This window comes from Hypomesus nipponensis, chromosome 3 (genome assembly GCF_054491055.1).
Source record: "Hypomesus nipponensis isolate SF chromosome 3, ASM5449105v1, whole genome shotgun sequence".
Lineage (NCBI taxonomy): Eukaryota > Metazoa > Chordata > Actinopteri > Osmeriformes > Osmeridae > Hypomesus > Hypomesus nipponensis.
Genome location: NC_140363.1, coordinates 7117501 through 7138340, shown reverse-complemented (window position 1 = coordinate 7138340; position 20840 = coordinate 7117501). Strand labels below are relative to the sequence as shown.

The 20840-nt window shown below is 49.8% G+C and overlaps 1 protein-coding gene across 4 annotated transcripts in view; it reads right to left on the bottom strand.

Moving 5' to 3' along the window:
• adck1 (aarF domain containing kinase 1) overlaps nt 1–20840 on the bottom strand; it is a 63770-nt gene that overhangs the window by 19035 nt on the left and 23895 nt on the right. For all 4 annotated transcript variants that reach the window (XM_084674669.1, XM_084674685.1, XM_084674690.1 and 1 more), the window contains exons 5-7: nt 6058–6216; nt 5737–5895; nt 3937–4053 (exon numbers count right to left, since the gene is read on the bottom strand). In XM_084674669.1, coding sequence (XP_084530795.1) covers nt 3937–4053; nt 5737–5895; nt 6058–6216 — 435 coding nt within the window. The remainder of the gene's footprint in view (nt 1–3936; nt 4054–5736; nt 5896–6057; nt 6217–20840) is intronic.

Genomic DNA, 20840 nt, shown 5'->3' with positions numbered 1-20840 from the left:
CCCCCCCCCCCCCCCCCCCCCCCTTCACAAAATCAGACCAGCACGTTCGGTCGCCGCCGATTCGTACGTCTATTCCAAGCACGTGCGGCACAAGCTTTTGGAGCGAGACACGCAACAAAAAGTCCATGTGGGCCGTCATCAATCTTCTGACGACGGCGCGAGGCGGTTCACTCGAGGAGTTTTCCAGGATGGCGGAGCTTGATATGTCTATTCCTTGTGCCAAAGCTGATCCTTTATTATGTCCCTTATCTGTCCCATCAGCTGTCTAATAAAGCTCATCGCCATTGGCTTATGGCTCCTGGTACTCAGTCCCCCCCCCCCGTCGCTGCAGTGTGAGGGGGAGCATGTTCAGTAGCCTGTGATTCCCACTCGGCGTTGATGGCGACGCCATGCGTGTCCCTGGGTGTTGGTGCGCCTGTGCGTTTGTGTGTCCGTATCGCTTCCGTTTTACACTGAATTGGATTCGTTTTAGCTATGTTTGTTTACTTTTGTTCGTCGACCAAAAATGGGGTCCTATTTTCTTCAATGTATCCCGGGTTTTCAAGTTCAGGATTGCTCGGTGAAGGGTCATCTCTTTATGAGGGGTGATACTGGACCACGGCTGTTCATAGCTATCTTTTTAAAAAGTATGTCAAATGTATCGGTAAGCCTTCTGCAAAAAGAGGAGGACGCATCTAGAACACAAATACACAATCAAGATGTAGGCCTCGGTGAGTCTGACACGTTTTATTTCAAGAGAAAGAACTGAAAGGGTGCTCCCAAAACAGTGACATTCCTGACAACCCCGAGAAAAGGAAGATCGGGAATATTCGATTGCGGTTCAAAGTAAGCAGGCCTCACGCAGTCCTACCCCACACTCTGAAACAGACTCGCGCAAGACAACATGAAGGACCGTTTTGAATTCCCATGATTAGAACGGCAATCAAGCACACACAAATATTTCAACAAGGGTAAAGTCATAACATTTTTGCAAACCATTGTAAATATGAATGTTATTGGGTGTGGTGTTTTGCTGTTAGGCCACATTGATAACATTTACCTTTAGTCATTTAGCAGATGCTCTTATCCAGAGCGACTTACAGTAAGTACAGGGAGATTCCCCCCGAGGCAAGTAGGGTGAAGTGCCTTGCCCAAGGACACAACGTCCAAACACACTCCCAATACCTTAACCGCTCAGCCATCTAACCCCCACAGTACAGTACAGTACAGTACTGAAGAGGCAAAGATGGACAGAGAGACAGACCGAGTCAGAATATGCCTTCTCATAGCACCACCCTACTAGATAGGCCATGGTTGCATCCTGACTGTGTGTGTCAGGATGACACTGCGATTAGGAAGCTGCGGGCAGATAATCAGGTAGCTACAACTCCTTCCGCTGAAAGCTATTTTCCCGTCAGCACTTAATCTGTCTGAGAAACAGAGCAGTGAGGTGTGCCGTGAAAGTTTGGCCACCCACACAACTTATGCGGTGGAGAGAGAGAGAGAGTTCTATCAAATGTCTGGAGGGGAGAAGGATTGAAACCAACAATGTCTGTCATGACATCACACTGACGTCTGTGACTGAGCCAATCCACAGCACAACGAAATGTGATTTGTAGCCATACGTGTGTGTGTGTGTGTGGTGTGTGTGTGGTGTGTGCTGGGTTGAACCAGGCTGTGTGAGTGAGAGCATGTGTCTGACAAGCGCCTGAGAGACTTCCGGATGAAAAGGTGATAATGGCCATTGAAATATGTCGGTGACATATTTGCAAACTTCTATCGAGCCAAAGTAACTTTAACTTAGTGTGTGTGTGTGTGTGTGAGTGTGTAAACACACAAACATAAACCTATGTTCACCCTGCATACCCACAGATAAACAGTCATACAGCATTGTGTACACAAAACACAAGCACATACTTTTACTTGTGCATACATAAGCCGATACACACATGGCAAAATGGACGTCGCCCACAAAAGGCACTAAAGGCACACGTACACACAAGCTTCTCGGTCCTGTTGTATTGGAAGCCCATTTCGGATGAGCGCTATTGTTGTGCCAGATGTCTGCTCACTGTGGAACGGCTGCAGTAAAACACCACACAGTTAACCTTACACCCCCCCCCCCCCCCCCTCCACACACACACACACACAGAATGCAAATACTCCACCAAAATATGAGTCCCGGGTACCAAAAGACACGTTCAAAAAACGCGACCTGCTCATTTGTCGATTTAGACTGCAGCCATAACCCCTGCAGACTACAGAGGCCAATGAAAACCTCAACCCCCAGTGGCTGGAATGTCCCTCCGTGTGGCTGGCCTGAGCGCTTCCCTGCCTCTCTGGTTGGGATTCAAACCCTGGGTTCAAGATGACACTGGACAGCTGTTTCTTAGCGGTCACACAGCTGGCTGCTGGATGTCCGTGTCTCGTTCTGACCCAGCCCGTTAGTCAGGAGGACAGAGGGCTGTGAGCCTCAGGACTTCCTGCGTGGAAACACTTCCATTTGCTTACTTGACAAGAGCACAACGACACTCCCTTGTCTGTCTGTGTCTCTCTGTGTCTCTCTGTGTCTCTCTCTCTCTCTCTCTCTCTCTCTGTCTCTCTGTCTCTGTCTCTGTCTCTCTCTCTCTCTCTCTCTCTCCCTCTCCTTCTCCCTCTCTCTCTCTCCCTGGCTCTCGTGTCCTCTTTCTCCTCCTCTTTCTCAGTTCTCCCTCTACCTCTGTGTCTCTCTGAAAAGCAAGGCATAACATTTACTGCTATAAAGAGTCATGTTTTTTTTCCTGGATGCAGTCGAAGCAAAATAAACATAGAGCAGACATACAGCATAATGTGTGTGTATGTGTGTGTATGTGTGGGTGGGTAGTGTCGGTGACTAAGTGAATGTAATGAACATTCAATAACAGAAGCAACAAATAGAAAAAGTTGTAAATCATACTTGGACAGACTTCAAGATTGAAAGAGAAACAGGTTATTTGATTGTTGCTTCTGTCATCAGTTAGTTAGCAGCCCAAACACTGTCCTAGTGTGGCTGTGAGGGGGAGATGGTCCAGACATGACACCCCTTATCTGCCCTTTCTGCATCAGTCATTGAGGAGGAGAGGGAAAGAGATATCGGATGGTGGATGACAAAACGTACGGGTGTGAGATTGTAAGTGTGTGTGTGTGTGTGTGTGTATGCGCGCGTGTGGCAGAGAGTGCAAATGACAAAGGGAAAGAACGAGAGAAAGTGAGAGGAGAGAGAGAGAGAGAGAGAGAGAGAGAGAGAGAGAGAGGGATCATTGTGCCCTATCAAGGCTCCTCAAGAAGATGTATACGAATCCAAAAAGCAACAGAGAAATAATAACTCCCGTGCAATCTTCCAGCCAAATACTCCTGTGATACACAGAGCACATTATCAATCAATAATCCATTAGTGTCTCTTGGCTGATTATGTCTGACGCCCCCACAAGCAGCTTTGCTGACAAACACACACACACACACACACACACGCGTCTCACTCCCTCCGAGTCGCCGGAATATGCAACGCACTGTGAAGCTGCATCGCTGTGCCTCAGTGGAACGATCTATCGCACTGCGCCACCGAAGGCCGACTGACCGAGACGGACGAAGAGTGTAGAAAGGAGGGAAAATGGGGGGAGGGAGGGAGAAAGAGAGAGATGGGGTCAAGAAAGAATAGAGAAATAAGAGGAGGAAAGAGGAAGATAGGTAATTACACAGCAGAGGGAGACCAGAATGGAGGGAGGGAGGGGTAAAACATCGGCCCAAATGAGTTGTCATTGAGTTGATTTGAACTTCCGGCCAGCATGAGGTGTACCTCCGTCAAACTCCACCTGACTTAGGGCCCAGCTCGGACTGCTCGTTTGCAGTCTGGTATGGATGGCACATTGGAACCACAGGCCCAAGGGTCAAACGACTACACTTCCCAACATGCCTGTGTGTGTGTGTGTGTGCGCGTACCTGGTTGACGTTGATGCCGTGCCTCTGCATGTAGTCCCTGTCGTTGACCTGGCCTCCCTCGGCAAAGTCCATGGTCAGGATCCGCTTGGTGGACAGGTCCCAGTGGATCTTAGGAACCTGGGGAGCGCACGGGCGGAGGAGACAAGAGGAGGGAGACTGAGGCGGGGGGTAAATGTAGGGTGGGGCATGAGGGTATGGATCCCCAGAGCGGTTGGACCCTTTCTTTTACCCCGGTGCGCCGTCTGTGTGTACGCTTGGATGAAGTCACACACGCGCACAAACAAAGGGGGATCAAATGTTCTCTTAGTCATCATTTTCAGGCCTTGGAGTCATTTTCAGGCCTTTCGCAGAACATGCTTTTATACTGCCCACGTCGAATTTCCAGCCATAGCCTTTAATCTATACACACACAAAACACCACACACCTAGTTTTCACACTTTCTAAAAACATGCACACACACCCTAACACACACACACAAGTTTATAAAAAAATAAAATAAACATGTCTGTTATTCCTCAGAGCTAGCCAGAGGGAGGTTGGTGGCTTCCCCCTCATGTCCTGATAAGATCCTATCATGGCTGTGACGCACTAGGAACCATATCTCCAGGACCATTCGGAATCATCCAGATCAATAGTGTTTCCTCCTAATCCTTGCCTGGAGACGTTGGGCTAATCCACACTCAGTTTGGTTCACTTTTAACTCTTGCTCATGAAGCCTGGATGTGGAAGGAAGGGGAAATAGACCAGTGGCAAGACGGCTTTTGTCGAATGTCCGTGTTTGTCTTGGGGTTTCACAGGACAGCACAACATGTGTTTTTATTGCGTGTTTTTATTGTGTTTGCTTGCCGTGCATTTGTTTATTTTGTGCGCGTGGGGGTTTGATATCGTTTGAAATGTATTTGAAATGTAAACAGTCCAACTATAGGCACATCAGCTTCCTTGCACACGGTTGGCTCAGGGAAAGTGGGGGGTGTAGGTAGACGAGACAAACAGGTAGCCCAGACAAACAGGTAGCACAGACAAACAGGTAGCGCAGACAAACAGGTAGCCCAGACAGGGTTGAGAGGAGGGGTTGGTGGTGGGTCGTAGTGGTGAGCAGGGCTCCAAAGCCAATGCCAGCCTTTCCATGTGCAAATCCATGTATAAATACAAACACAAAGAACCTTACAAAAAAAAGACACACTATTAAAAAAAAAAAACACCCGACAACGGCACCGTAAGGCGGGCTGCAAATCAAATCACATATCTGGAGAGGGACATCCTGTAAATCGGTGCGTTATTGATGTCACGTTGTGTGCATCATCTTGCCATTTGCAATGACTGTTACGTGGGTCGTGCCGAGGATCTATTGGAGAGCTGGAGGTGATGGAGAGCACAGGAGGCGGAGGGGACAGCTTTTCACACGGCCTCCTCCTGTCCCCATCGCAGCCTCGGTGCATATAGGGTTGTCCTGATCTCGCCGTAGTCGCACTCACTTTATTTGAACACAACCCCTATTTATATTGTTGGGGCACCTGATCGGTTCGAGGGCCTAACAAGTCCAACTATTCCCTTCCTCCACCCACACGAGCAGCATAGTCCCACAACTTCCATTTTCCGCAAAAGCAAGATACCGAATCCTTCAAAATATTTCAGGTCGCGTTTGTCACGTGGCAGTAGCATTGAGACAGCATTGCGTAGCAGGATTTGACGAAATACAGCCCCTAGTGTATAACAAAAACATTCCAAATGTCTGTGCACGTCCCTGCGTCCGAGCGCATCTCGACGCTGCGCGACAGAGAGCGTGTGTGTGTGTGTACCTTGAGGAAGGGGAAGTGCCCCAGCATGCTGGCCACCTTCTCTGCGTTGCGCCCCTCGTTGAGGAAGTCCAGCTCCAGAGGCATGTTCTTCTTGGCCTCCTCGACAAGCCACATGAAGGCAAAGTCTGGGAACACCCAGTGCACCATCCTCAGCAGCACCTGGGCACGGCACACACACACACACACACAAAATATATAAACTGGATGCACACACTCGTGACCGCGAGCGGCACGCGAGAGACACGCACAAACACGCATGCAGGACACGCGACTCGGACACGGCCGGGACAATGAGCCGAGGCGCGCCAGCGCCACCCACACCTCCATGAGCGCGATGTCTTGGGAGCTCTGCGTCTGGACCTTGGGGTGCTGGACCTTCACGGCCACCGTACGCCCATCGTGCAACACGGCCTTGTGGACCTGGGCCAAGGAGGCGGCGCCCTGGGGCTTCTCCTCGAAGGCGACGAACAGGTCTGAGAGCTGCCGGGGGGAGGGGGGGGGGAAGAGAAGTTTTGATCAGGATCGGGCACACGAGAAGACATACAGATACACAGGGAGCCGTTCCTTTCCGCGTGACGCATGCGCGCACATGTGCGTTCCGTCCGTGTTTACCCAGTCTGTGTGTGCGTCTCTGTGTGTGTGTGTGTGTCTGTGCGCGTCGGCGTTCAGCTCCCTCGTATCAATCAGTAAGCTGGGATTTTGCCGCATGACCGGGTTTTCCTAATGGTGCTGCTGAAACGACACTCCATCCGTCTGCCTGGCACGGGGCACGGGGCGGGACATGAGACACATCGCATCGGCGACCTCTCTCCATCTCTCTCTCTCTGTCTCTCTCTCTGTCTCTCTGTCTCTCTCTCTGTCTCTCTCTCTCTCTGTCTCTCTCTCTCTCTCTCTGTCTCTCTCTGTCTCTCTCTGTCTCTCTCTGTCTCTCTCTGTCTCTCTCTCTCTCTCTCTCTCTCTCAGACTCTCTCCCCCATTCCCCCCCCTCCATTTTCCCCAGACCACCGGGCAACTGGGTCCCTATGGCGACGTACCTCTATCCTTCTTTCCCTTCCTCTCATGAGACAGGCCCATGGGTGCAACATCGCCCTCTCTCCTTTCCTACCTCTCTGACGATTTCTTCACCCTCCTGACTTTCTGAGTCTCATTAGATCCAGGTGGTGGTGGTGGTGGTGGGGAGGGGTGGCGATTTAGATGACACTGGGAGAGATATCTTACTACACACACCCACACACACACACACACACTAAAAACACAAACACACGAGCAACCGACTCAAACGGACCCAAAAACGGCACCTTTTCTCGTCCAGTGAACACGATGACAAGACGTATTCACGGTTGAGAACAGGGTCGGCCCCCGCGCCATTTGGGCCGGCGCCCTGCGTGTCAGTCAAGATGCTGGCGCATCTGTGAGGCCGGACAAACAGGCGGTGAGCGAGCACCAAATGGGCAGCGGAGCAGGTAGGGAGACCGGCACGGGCTGAGAGCCAGCGTCTGTTTGTGGCCCGCGGTGCCAGGTGAGCGCTGCCCAGTGCCAGGAGACTGGCGTCGGTTGCCAGGGAAAAGTGGGCACTCTGCTCTCAGTTATCCCATGACTCACCCCCCTCCCCAGCAGGGGAAAACCTGTCTGCATGTACGCATGGGACATACACATGCACACATGCACGCCAAAAAGCCACTAGGAATCTGGCTCACATCCAATTATCAACAAACACACACACACACTATCTTAATCCCGAGGCTGAGTAACATGCACTCACAGTTTGTTGGGACACAGTCTCGATTTAGGGTCTTTGCATGCACGGATCGGAGAGGGACAGGCAACAAGGAGGTGAAGACTCCAAATAAATCCCCAGTCATTGCGATTGTTGGTTTTCCGACCGTGTCAGAATCCTGACCATGCAAATTTGCGTTCAAGCTCCGGGGGGGAACAGTCACTCGTGTTGCATTTCTGGACGGGTCTTTTTCCACTCTTCCACTCCGAACGCATCCACGCTCCCTTTCACGTGGGCCGTGCAGCAGCTACTAATAGCTATCCCCCCCACTGTGAACGGTCCGTGTCCTAATTAGGTGAGGGGGTGTGAAGGGCAAGTAGGAACTCCTGAGGGACCCCGCCCCCCCCACCCATCAGAACACACACACACACACAGCTCACGAGCACTATACCACAGGCCGTCTGATGTCACATGCAATATGCAACACCCCCCACCCCCACACACACACAGAGAACCCCTTTTGTTGCTATTCTAATAGCCCACTTGATAGCCTGGGAGTTCACATATGGCCGTGTCGTAGCCAATAAGCCACCTCTTACCCACTGCCTGGCGCGTCCTCCCCAGTCACACCCCTGTAGCGACTCTAGTGCGGCTCACACGCTACGGAGGCTCCCGAGAGAGGGCCGATGCAGCGTATTAATAGGCTGTGTCGTAGTGGGTTAATGGGTGTCACGTTTCATATAGCCTCCAGTCGTCGTCGTCCCCCCTCCTCCACACGCACACACACACAATGTTGACACTGCTCTGTCAGTGGGCGAGTCACACGATATGCTCCACCCAAGAGACAGTGGTCTTGCTTTGACCGTTTCCAGTCAAATCCAGTATCTAAATGAGTACTACTGCGTGGGGTGGATGCAATCACGCGGTGTGTCTCATGTTTCGGTCATGGCAAAAAAGGCACGTGTCCCCTTTGAATGTGTTCCCTCGTTAGCGTCCGCAAAATGGCGTCAAAGTCGGGGGCCAAAAAGAAATGGCCTCCAAAATACACCAGTTCCTCTATTTCCATTTGTCAATGTACTGGCGTTGCCATTTTGAAATGCACAAGCTGAGGGGCGACATGGACCGACAGCAGCTATAACCTACTGACTCAACGATGACGGCCTGCCACCAAATGCCACTGTACAACCTTTCCCTTCTCTCCCTCTTTTGTACCACTTTCCTAAACATGGATTCCTCTTTCGCTCTCTGTCTCTCTCATCTGTTCCTTTGGACAGCACTGTACTGTAGCAGTGCTGGCCTTTTGTGGAATGATCTGATCATCTGCATCATTTGCTTTCTGGTGGGTGGGGGGTGGGGACGCGGCGGCGCCGGGCTTATCTAAAGCCTACTCCGAAGGACAGGGGCCACGTGGATCATCCGACAACGTTGACGCCGATGGCCTGATAACGCCGCGGTGAGCTCTGACCTCCCCTGGGAGATGGCGACTGGAGAACGGACCGGCGGAGAGGAGGATGTTGGCCATGATTGCTCTTTGGCATGGCGGTAATCTCTCAAACGGGAGGAGGGGGGGGGGGAATAAATCAAAACAATGGAGAGAGATAGAGACGATGGGAAAAGTGGAAACAATAGAATTGTTTGAGATAAACGGAAATTAAAAAGAGAAAGATAGAGACCAAGAGAGAGAGAGAGAGAGATGCAGAAAAACTGGACACATCACAAGTTTGGTGCAAGAGTGGAGCAACTCCAAAAAGGTTGTTTGTAAAGAATGGGAAAGAGACATGTAAGGATTGCACACAAACACACACACACACACACAATTGTGTCAACTCCCCAAAACAATTCCAACTCTATCATCTTGTGTGCACTCCAACTGTGTCATAAATATGAATGCCTGCAGGTAATAACGGCACCATCTATTAAAAAGTATAGATGCCCTCTCTCTCCATCCCTCACTCTCTCTATCCCTCTCTCTCAATCCCTCCCTCTCTTTCTTTAACCCCCCCCTTTATTTTCATCCTTAAATTGTGAAGTTATCCTACATAGGCCAATATGGACATTAGCATTTTAAGAGTAAAAAAAAAAATGCTTTTCAATAATGCGCTTTTTCATCCTCAACCAAACAGTCTCTCTCCCCCTCTTCCAGTCTCATTCATTCTTTCTCATCTCCCCCCAACCTGTACTGCCTTATTCCATCCCCAGTGTTTGAAATTGGTGATGCTATCTAAATGACTGAAATACACGTACACGGCACTGCGCCACATCTAAAGGCTGTTGTTCTCCCGCCCTCCCTTGCAAATTGTTTTCCATTTTCTGAGGCTACACATTAAAAGGGCTAAAACAGATGAATCCAGTCTCAGTCTCGCAGTCTCAATCCACGTCGGAGAAAATACACTTTGTATATATGTTCTCTCGGGGCAACCAATGGAATTATTGGTTTGAGAAGGGAAGATAATGGTTCGGGTGCGTTATTTAATAATAACAAAACAAAGGCGGGTCAAGCCAATTATGTTCCATTGATAAGACAGGTCTGGCAGAGCCTTTTCCATGTGTCGCCTGAACAGGAGGCGGTCTTACAATGAACTACCAACATTTGAAATGTTTTACATTTTTGGTCATTTAGCAGACTTACAGTAAGTACAGGGACATTCCCCTCGAGGCAAGTAGGGTGAAGTGCCTTGCACAAGGACACAACGTCATTTGGCACAGTCGGGAATCAAACCAGCAACCTCCTGATTACTAGCCCGATTACCTAACCGCTCAGCCATACGACTAACTCATTCGATCTCAAACATCGCCTATATGCTAAGGAGATGAAACAGGGGGACACCAAGAGAGATGGGGCAATAAAAAACGTCAGAAATGTGTCTAATCCAAGCACGGTTGTCGGTCAAACCGTTGCAAACACAGATCAAGACCAATGTGGTCTGGGAGACACTTGGCCTCATGGCTCGTGCTAGAGTTTATTGTTGTTCAAACACTGTTTAAAAAGAACAAGACATCGCTTTTTTTCCTGTAAAAGAAGAAAAGGTTTGTCCCCCGTGAACATGTTGTGTAAACTGGTGAGGCCCTCGGAGAGAGGTTTAGCAGCACAGACAGGTCAGTAACAGTGGAATATCAGCTTATCATTCTTGGAGCGCTGCGCCACTACTTTTCAGCCAATTATGTTCCAGCGAACCTGTTCCAGCCATTTGCCATCGGCGAGGCATGCCTTCCTCCTTGGCTTATTTCGTGAAGCCAGTGTCAGTCAAATTGCAGCTGGAGGAAAGCATGGGAGTTCAGACAAGAATTGGGGGTGCTGTGTCTTAAACTTGGAGTTACTTAGTGCAGCTTTAAGGGCTTAGTTTGTGGTTGTAGTGCCAACAACCGTACTCCAACCACCTAGATTTGCATGGACTTTTTAAAATATTATAAACTGACATGTTTCGTTTCCTAAAAAATCAGTTCTGGGTAGAAAACCCGTTTGAATGTGAAGGAACAGTCTGAATCTATGCGAACTGTGTGACCATTTGAATGGTCTGTCTTTTTGTGGACTCAACGGATGATTTGTGTGACTGCTTGTGACTATTGTCATTGTTATGAGCCACGTACGTCTGACTTGAGGCACTGGGTCACATTCATCTGAAAGTGCACAGATCTACTCCTCGTTTCTCTTCCTCCTCTTTGTTTATTTTGGATATAAAAGATGTTGTGCATTCACCCATACACTGACCGTCATTCTCCCGGGTCCCTTCTCTTCCTGTCTCTCTCTCTTTATTGTACATACACAAACTGTATGTCTCTCTCTCTCTCTCTCTGTGTCTCTCTCTGTGTCTCTCTCTGTGTCTCTCTCTGTGTCTCTCTCTGTCTCTCTCTGTCTCTCTCTCTCTCTCTATGTCTCTCTCTTTCTCTCTCTCTCTCCCTCTCTCTCACTCTCTCTCCCTCTGTCCCTCCATTCCTCATCCCTCACCAAAGTCCTTCACCCTCTCTCACCTCCCGACAGGTGGTCAATGGTAAACGCTGGGCCTGGGAGAGCAGAGGCTGTCTGTTTTACAGTGCCTCACCTCTTGATTCAGGGGCCACTGGCATGAAACTCAGGGAACAAAAGCACTTAGCAGTCTGGCCTCTCCATCTCCTGCACTTTACTTCAATGATCCAGTGCGGAAAGGCAGGGTGGAGAAGGGGTCGCCTGTCTGGAGCCCTGGCTGTGCGTGGGCCTTGAATGTGTGTGTGTGTGTGTGTGTGGAGGGCAGGTGTGTGTGTGTGTTTTAGACCACGAAGGTGAGCGATGATATAGTTTTGCAAGGCTGTCGGTGAAGAAATCACAGGTGTTCACGCAGGGGGAGGGACTCCTTAACCCCAGGAAACACCCGCCGAGACCCAGCAGAGAGCAGGAATGACACAAAACACACACACAAAACACACACACACAAAACACAGCGTGAACATAGATATATTAGACACGCACGAGTGTAAGGAAACACTTCAGAAAGAGCCCAGATTCATCATCAGACTGAAAGCACTCAATACTGCCCATGAGCAGGAGCTTGTTGTGCCACCGCACAAATGGCTGTTCTGTTTTTGCTTTGCTCTCTCCAGCTGATTGGCTCACCCCCGTGCCCCTCACCTTCCATTGGCCCCGACCCCTTCCCTCCTCCCATGTCTCTGGAGGCTATGGTGTCCAGCGCCATGACCAGGACAGAGTGGTCCTTTCTGTACACGACAGTCGTGGGCAGGAATTGACAGGTTTTCCACACATGGTACTACCTCAAAAAGGTATAGAACCAGAGGGGAAAAGCTTTCCTCTGGGTTAGAGGAGGAGGGTGGGGGGTTAACTCAGGGCGGTCCTTAGCAGGGGGTCCTTAGCTGGGCTTGTTTTGGGTGAACTTATTAATATTGTTCTTTCCTTCCTTTAGAGTTTACACTTACAGCTGTGAATTTAGCATGTGTCTGGTTTTATTATTTACTGGGTAAATAATGTGAATAGTAAATCTGGAAACCCGTGTCTGGATGCTCTGGTAGTGCATATAATAAGAACCAATCAACAAGCAGTAATGTGTGTCTTTTTGTCAAATAAGTCAAGGTTTGTATTTCAACGATTGCCTGCAATGTCATGCATGGCTTTAATTCATCCACCTCATATTTTATGCTATATGTGAAATAGGATTGTTTGGAGGACGACACCTTGATAGACGTGTTTCTACAACCCCAGTGTGACGTGCATTGAAATTAGAAGCAAATCAGCAAGTGCATGACGTTCATCATTGTTTAGGGTTACAGAAACAGTTATTTCTATTCTTACCCCCCAACCTCTCCCTGCTCCCTCTCCCTCTCCCTCTCCCTCTCCCTCTCCCTCTCCCTCTCCCTCTCCCTCTCCCTCTCCCTCTCCCTCTCCCTCTCCCTCTCCCTCTCTCTCTCCCTCTCCTCTCTCTCTCTCTCTCTCTCTCTCTCTCTCTCTCTCTCTCTCTCTCTCTCTCTCTCTCTCTCTCTCTCTCTCTCTCTCTCTCTCTCTCTCTCTCTCTCTCTCTCTCTCTCTCTCTCTCTCTCTCTCTCTCTCTCTCTCTCTCTCTCTCTCTCTCTCTCCCTCCCTCCCTCCCTCCCTCCCTCCCTCCCTCCCTCCCTCCCTCCCTCCCTCCCTCCCTCCCTCCCTCCCTCCCTCCCTCCCTCCCTCCCTCCCTCCCTCCCTCCTCTCCTCTCTCTCTCTCTCTCTCTCTCTCTCTCTCTCTCTCTCTCTCTCTCAATTTATTTCACACACCATTCCTCTCTCGCCCCCTTGCTGTCACACCATCTCTCTCAACTGCCACACATCTATTTCATGTAAAAAATCGTCAATTTGTGCGTCTACATTTCTCAATCTGTGAGTTCTGTAAGCAGTCACACTGTGTTCTGTTTGTACATTTCGACATTCATTTATTTTGACAGCTCAAATGTTCTGGCCCAATCGAAGAATGGCCTCTTGTCTAAGAGCAAGGTCATTGGTTGGGGACCTTTGTGGCCTGATCCGGGTGCACTGAAGTGAGCAAAGTGTTGTGGAGAGGCAGTCACACGGAAAGGTAACTGTGAGAAATGAGGGGAGAAAACAATGATTTCATTCTTTGCCTTGGGATGAGACCAAAAAACGAAGCAAATACGGACCCCACTCGCATACACCGACGACAAATGTGCACGCGTATGGATAAACACTGCGAAGCGCGACGCCCGTGTGCTCGTTAAGAAGCTGTTTCGTTTCAGCGGCACGCCCACTTAAGGCACTTAAGTTGTCGCTCAGTCGTTTTTTGGGCATGGCTGACAAAGATAATCACTAGCTTTCCCGGCTAACACAAAGCTACATGTGAGGGAAGGAAGTTGTGTTTGGGAAACACCACAGAGCCGCTTCGGCTTTGCTGACACCCTAATGGCTGTGGTGAGGTGCTATGTCGCTGCTGTGATGGGTGTAATTAAAGGAGTTATTTGTCTTCTCTCTTAACTATCTCTCGCTAAACACCAACCTGTCCCTATATGATATACAGTTAGTATACTGTATGCAATTATTATTATTTTACCTTAGAGATAGATATATATAGACAGAGAGAGACAGAGACAGAGACAGAGACAGAGAGAGAGAGAGAGAGAGAGAGAGAGAGAGAGAGAGAGAGAGAGAGAGAGAGAGAGAGAGAGACAGAAAGAGAGAGAGAGAGAGAGAGAGAGAGAGAGAGAGAGAGAGAGAGAGAGAGAGAGAGAGAGAGAGAGAGAGAGAGAGAGAGAGAGAGAGAGAGAGAGAGACAGACAGACAGACAGACAGACAGACAGACAGACAGACAGACAGACAGACAGAGAGAGAGAGAGAGAGAGAGAGAGAGACAGACAGACAGACAGACAGACAGACAGACAGACAGACAGACAGAGAGAGACAGACAGAGAGAGACAGACAGACAGACAGAGACAGACAGACATACAGACAGAGAGACAGACAGACAGACAGAGAAAAGATGGCGTTGGTGTGTTTAGTGTTTGTGTGCTAACCCTGTGCTGTACATACCCATCAGAGAAAAGGAGTTTGCCTTCACAGAGGTGTTACACACAGATGCACTTCTGTGCCTACATCTCCCACTCCCCTCCCTACCTCCTTCTTTCCATCTATGCTCTCTCGCTGGTTGAAGATGTTAATCACACGTTCCGTGGCTGTAAAACAGAGGATGAGAGCAAACTCTATGAATATGAAAGTAGGCCCAGCTGGGTCTCTCATAATCACAGGCAAAGAGAGAGAGAGAGAGAGAGAGAGAGAGAGAGAGAGAGAGAGAGGGGGAAAACAAGAGAGAGGAAGATCGAATGCAAGAGAGTGCGAGAGCGAGTCAGATTAGCACTGTAAAGATTTAACGATCCCTGCGCCATATTAAATAAATCTGCTATGGTTAAAACACTATCTTTGTGAGGCCCCTGGGTCGTGTAAGAGTATACTAAGGCATACCTAGCCTATCTTTTTAATTGTCATTTTCTGGCATTGACAGAAACTCTGAACAAACCTTGAAAGATACTAGATATACCGCACGACCATTTAACGGACAGACCCCTCATATCAAGTAAGAACAATACTCATGCAGGCTATGAATCTCTGAGTCACCGGCCAACTTTCAAAGACAAAAGCGTGTCGCCTTTGGATCCGACTCCATCACCAGTTCCTATTGAGGCGTGCAGGCCTGTAGGATGGTGGGATGACAGAGAGGAATGGCAAAGGGAGAGGGGAGGCTTTAGCGCCAAGCTACGGCATACATCATGATCAGGGAGGGCCTGTCACTGACCCACTGGAACCACTATTGATGGCTAGCTTGAACCTAGCTGCCTTCCACTCTACAAAGCAGGCAGTCTCCAACCGAAGAACGGAGTAGCCTTTTAACGGCTACCTTTAGCCCCAGCGTCTCTAGCCTTGCACACTGGCAGGCCGGGAGGAGGAACTGTCAATGTCTACCTTGAGTAGACACCTTCAAATGCTTCTTGAACTTGGAGGTCAACTTTGTTAGTTAGTAACAGTAACATCAGATATGGCACGACCACAACATCATGGCCCACAGCCGCTGCATGTGCTAGGTTGACAGGTGTCCAGCTACCGAAATCGGCGGCCTATCGAAAACTGTGACCATTACTGTTCAGCAAATGTTCGACCCCTAACCCTTTCCCTAACCCTAACATGGGCAAGCCATTAGAACAGCGATCCCAGGTTACTGTTTTTCGATAGGCTGGCAGGCCAACCAACATTGATCTGAAGCTTAGGAGCTGCTAGTCGCAGCTAATAAACTAAGACATACATGAATGGAGCCACTAGGGAAAAGCTAACATAGGTAATGCTGTTAGTCACTAAGGAAATAAGTCTGCCTGAATGCTGAAAGCTTTCCCTTGCAGTGTTGACAACTTTGCAATTTGGTTGGACATCTTCTGGGATTTCTGCGGATGGCTTAATTGGTGCTGACTTGTTCATTTATTTGATGAACCACACCCGTTTAGAAGTTAATTGGTCAACATCTCAAAAACTAAATAGTATATCAACACATTCAATACAAGTTTTGATAAGGTTGGTCCAATAATAATGTACCCGCCCCCCCAAAAAAATGTATTACATGAAATGTAATAAAATACAATTTACCTTTCAGGGCTTTAAGCCCTGATAAATTAGAACCAATACTTTCATGGTCCTTGTGACATTGCTTGGTTAGAATTCAGAGGACCTCTTTTGAAACTCTGTCTTAACAGTAACCGTTCACTTATTCCATTTCTCCTCCATTTCCTTCATCTCATTCTTTCCTTGCTTTGCAGTCCATTAGTTCATCTCCACAGTAGGCCCCACAGAGTGTCTGCTATCCCAGGGCTTGAATGTACGTGACAATCAGGCTGGCAATGTGGAGGCTGTGAGCAGACGTGGGCATGGGGAAGATGGAGAGATAGCATCCTGCCTCTGGGAGGAAGGAGAATTAGAGGGGAGAGCAAGGGAGAGAGAGAGAGAGAGAGAGAGAGAGAGAGAGAGAGAGAGAGAGAGAGAGAGAGAGAGAGAGAGAGAGAGAGAGAAAAAGTGAGAAAGACACGATGAGGAAAAGATAGAGAAAGAGCGTATGAGATAGAAGAAAATAATAAAGAGGGAAAGAAAGGGATCAAGAGAGGCTACGAGAGCGATTGTACGATGTGCATTTATGGTAATATCTTAATCTCTTCTCCATGGAGTGGAGGAGACCTGGGAGGCACTCTCTCCCTCTCCTGCTCCTGCTCGCCCCTCTCCTTCTGGTTGCATCTCTCTTCTTGCCGCTCCCTCTTCCCCTCTTCTTCCTCTCCCGCTCGCCCCTCTCCCTCTCGCCCCTCTCCGTCTCGCCCGCTCGCCCCTCTCCGTCTCGCCCCTCTCCCTGTCCCGCTCGCCCCTCTCCCGCTCGCCCCTCTCCGTCTTGCCCGCTCTCCCCTCTCCGTCTCGCCCCTCTCCCTCTCCCGCTCGCCCCTCTCCCGCTCGCCCCTCTCGCCCCTCTCCCGCTCGCCCCTCTCCCGCTCGCCCCTCTCCCGCTCGCCCCTCTCCCGCTCGCCCCTCTCCCGCTCGCCCCTCTCCGTCTCCCGCTCGCCCCTCTCCCTCTCGCCCCTCTCCCGCTCGCCCCTCTCCCGCTCGCCCCTCTCCCGCTCGCCCCTCTCCCCTCTCCGTTTCCCGCTCGCCCCTCTCCCTCTGCCGCTCGCCCCTCTCCCGCTCGCCCCACTCCTTCTCGCCCCTCTCCCTCTCCCGCTCGTCCCTCTCCCTCTCCCGCTCGCCCCTCTCCTTCTCGCCCCTCTCCCTCTCCCGCTCGTCCCTCTCCCGCTCGCCCCTCTCCCGCTCGCCCCTCTCCCGCTCGTCCCTCTCCCTCTCCCGCTCGTCCCTCTCCCTCTCCCGCTCGTCCCTCTCCCTCTCCCGCTCGCCCCTCTCCTTCTCGCCCCTTTCCCTCTCCCGCTCGTCCCTCTCCCTCTCCCGCTCGCCCCTCTCCCGCTCGTCCCTCTCCCGCTCGTCCCTCTCCCGCTCGTCCCTCTCCCTCTCCCGCTCGCCCCTCTCCTTCTCGCCCCTCTCCCTCTCCCGCTCATCCCTCTCCCCTGGCTTCGAGATGCTCTAACCACACGTGTCGAGGCAGTCATGTTCTCAAGAGCTTATTCTGCCACTTGCTAACACACTCATATACCAATGCTGTTACCAGTGCATTCTGCAACTTTCTTTGTCATATTTGGAAATCCTTAAGCTGCCCTCATGTCACATTAGAGAGTCAAAAGCATTTTGGAGCCTATTGTAGCAGACAACCCGTGTGTAGATGTCATTGGCTGAATTCCCATTTCTAGCATGAAAAACCTGTTGTTATCTTCCATGTTTGAATGCAGACACAATGCTCGATCTACCCCCATATAAGGACGGGGCCTGTCATGTTGAACTCTAATCATTTACATCCAGGTCAAAACAAATGTGGAATGTTGGTTTAACTACAGTGGTTGTACAGAAATGTATGTGGCACAAATATGTATGCATTTTCATTAATGTTCCCTAATGTTCAGAACCAATGCCCCGCTGGGGTTGGAAGAGGCTAATAAGGACAGTGTGTTGGAGAGCAGGGGGTCCAGGTTTGAACATCGACTAAACCACGTGATTATGAATAATGTAATGTCTGTGTAATGGCATGATCATGGGGATCCTTACGAGAGCACACCGGGTTGTGCGAGCATTATTGTAGCAACATGTATAATGGTTTAAGACACCTTCTTCCATTCCGTGTGTGCAATTTCAAATAATCCATCTTCAGCGGAGGAAGCTGGCCGGGTGTAATGTGCAATCATAGGGTGGGAAAATCACTTTACTTGTATGTTTCGGGTTAAGGTATCCTCAAGCTAACTGGTCAGAACGTGTATGCTAATTTGTCGTTCATCAAAATGCAAATTTATGCATGCGGGCTCCAGTCCTTGTGGGCGGCACCTGCGGTGAGATTTCGACTTCGCTAAAAATGAGTTATGACACAAACAAAACCGGTCCCCATGGAAACCCATTCAGGAGGAGGGGTGACGGTGTTGGTATCGGAATGGCAAAGTGGCCAGCATTGCTGTTGGCGACAAAAATAGAACTGGCTGATAGATGAAAAGAGCATCGCTGCTTCTCAGATTGTTTGCCTTGTGGCTACAGCTTGGTTCTCACCGCTAATTACAAAAGCACTGAGAACTGAGTACAGTTTCGTATTTCGAAGAGGCAAAAGTGTATGAAGAAGAAGAAAAAACCTGGTAACAAACTGATTTATTCACCAAATATTCATAAGCTGACATTACAGCCACGTTTGCGTGCCAAATAATGTCCAATTGACCAAGACAGTTAGCCTAGCTTTAGCTGTCCCGAAATACCAAAAGAATTATAGCAGGAGGTTGTTGTTTTGGCTCGTCTTTGGCTTGGATGCAATATCATTTGGAACATACTTTAGCTGGTAAAATAGCATATTGCAGGGCCTTGCTTTTCAGCACTTTCGGCTAGAGAGTCAAACTGACAGCTTGCAGTGCCAAAGCTAGGCACACACTCCAGATTCGCACAGTGGGACTGCATATGTCACCACAAATGTTGCACACACACGCTCACACACAAACGCAAACGGAAATATCAAAAATAGTGAACTCCATTCTCTTGGAGGGCTTCTCTGCTTGGCTCATCAGCACTGCTCCTTCTCAAGCTGTGTCTACAAAATCAAAAGCTGTGGGATCGTCAATTGAGAGGGATAGGCTTGCACTGTACACGCTCATGCAGTGCAGAGGGATCGGTAATCCGTCTTTAGTTTTCAATTTGAATCGCAATACATGTAACAATGGCATGCTGTACATACTTGATCAAACCAGGACCACAGGGACAGTCTGAACAGTTGGATGAACTGAAAAGATCTGAGTCGGACCTCTAGGCTTCAGCAAAACAATCCAGCTCATTTGTGCCCTGGATCGAAAAGTTCCACCTCAGCTCCTCTCAGATCTGCCCAGGTTAACCGGGTGCCATTTTGATCCACAACCAAAAAATTGAACGCAACATATGATCATTTTTATATTACCTTCAGCTGAAATTGTGGGGGGAAATGACGCTGTGACCATTTGTCAATCCATATGTTAAACATAGCATAGTGCCTCCTGCTGGAGGGATTGGCGGGGTTCAAAGGGGGCGGGGTGGGCGGGACAGATAGTGACACAGAGAGTCTGGCAGCGAGTAAGAGGATGATGAGTCATGGTGAGGAAGAAGCCATACAGAGAGGCAGGAAGACCGGGGCAAGCCTGCACTCTCTGCAGGGGGGGGGGGGCAAACCGTTTGTGTGTGTCGCGGTTGATATGTGAGGGCTGAACGACTAAGTCGGTATGGCTGAAGGGGTTAGGGCTCGGTGTGTGTGTGGGTGTGTGTCTGAAAAGGGCCAGGTTTCCTATTGAAGACACTCCGAGCTCTCGAATGCTGTCGAACCAGCTGATGACTACGACCTCCTCGATGAATCCCCTTTCTCATCGGATGCACCTTGTCGATAAGCTAACCACGTACCCGTTCCGTCTTTCGGTTGGGTGTTGACCTTTGTGCATGCGTTTCTTCCCGGGAGCCAAGTAGCACAGTGGCTGTCGAAAAGCGGACGAGCTGAAAACTCCCCCACTTCCTCTGAAGAGCGCGCGTGGCGTGGCGTGTGAATGGGTCCCCACCCATTAACCCCACCCAGGGAGAGAGAGAAGAGAGAGTGTGGACGCTCCCCTAAGCTGCTCCGCGTACGCCAGACTGAGACAGGGGGGGCAGGAGGGAGGAAGGGCGTTGGTAAAAAAAAAAAAAAAAAAAGGATCCTCTCTTTCAATATGGCGGAGGAGCACAGGAGCTGGTCTCTGCTCTCTCTTAAGCCTTTCTCAACCCCCTATCCTTTCCTCCTGACCGTCATGCTTTCTTACGCGATTGCGGTGAAAAGGCTAGAATCACTGGCCTGCCATCTTCGAACTCATCTGCCATCTGTCGTTGACGGCGAGTGTGCGTGTGCGCGCGCGTGCGCGTACCATGTGTCTTTGAGTGAACAAACACACGCTCACACGCAGGGAGAGCCGTCGACCAAGCACCTCTCCATTTCACCTCATTCGATGTTTTTACAGGCCTCATAAGAAAAAGTGTTTTTATTGCAGCACTGTCTCACTCTCTCAAGGACACAGCAAATGGAGGCAGCAAAGGGAAGAGGGCTATAATATGGCTTTTAACACAGAGCAGAAGTGCAGGAGTGATAAAGAGGCAGAGTATGGCCTGGCTCGGCCTGGCAACTGTCTATCCTAAGCTCAAACCAGGGCTGTTTGAATTGGCATGCAGGGCCAAAACAAGAATCCATCCTCCACCCTGCAACTCTTCAAATACCTTCGACAGTGCTATGTTCGGTTTACCTCTTCTAAACAGGACACATTTGAGAGGAACATATGGTGCTTC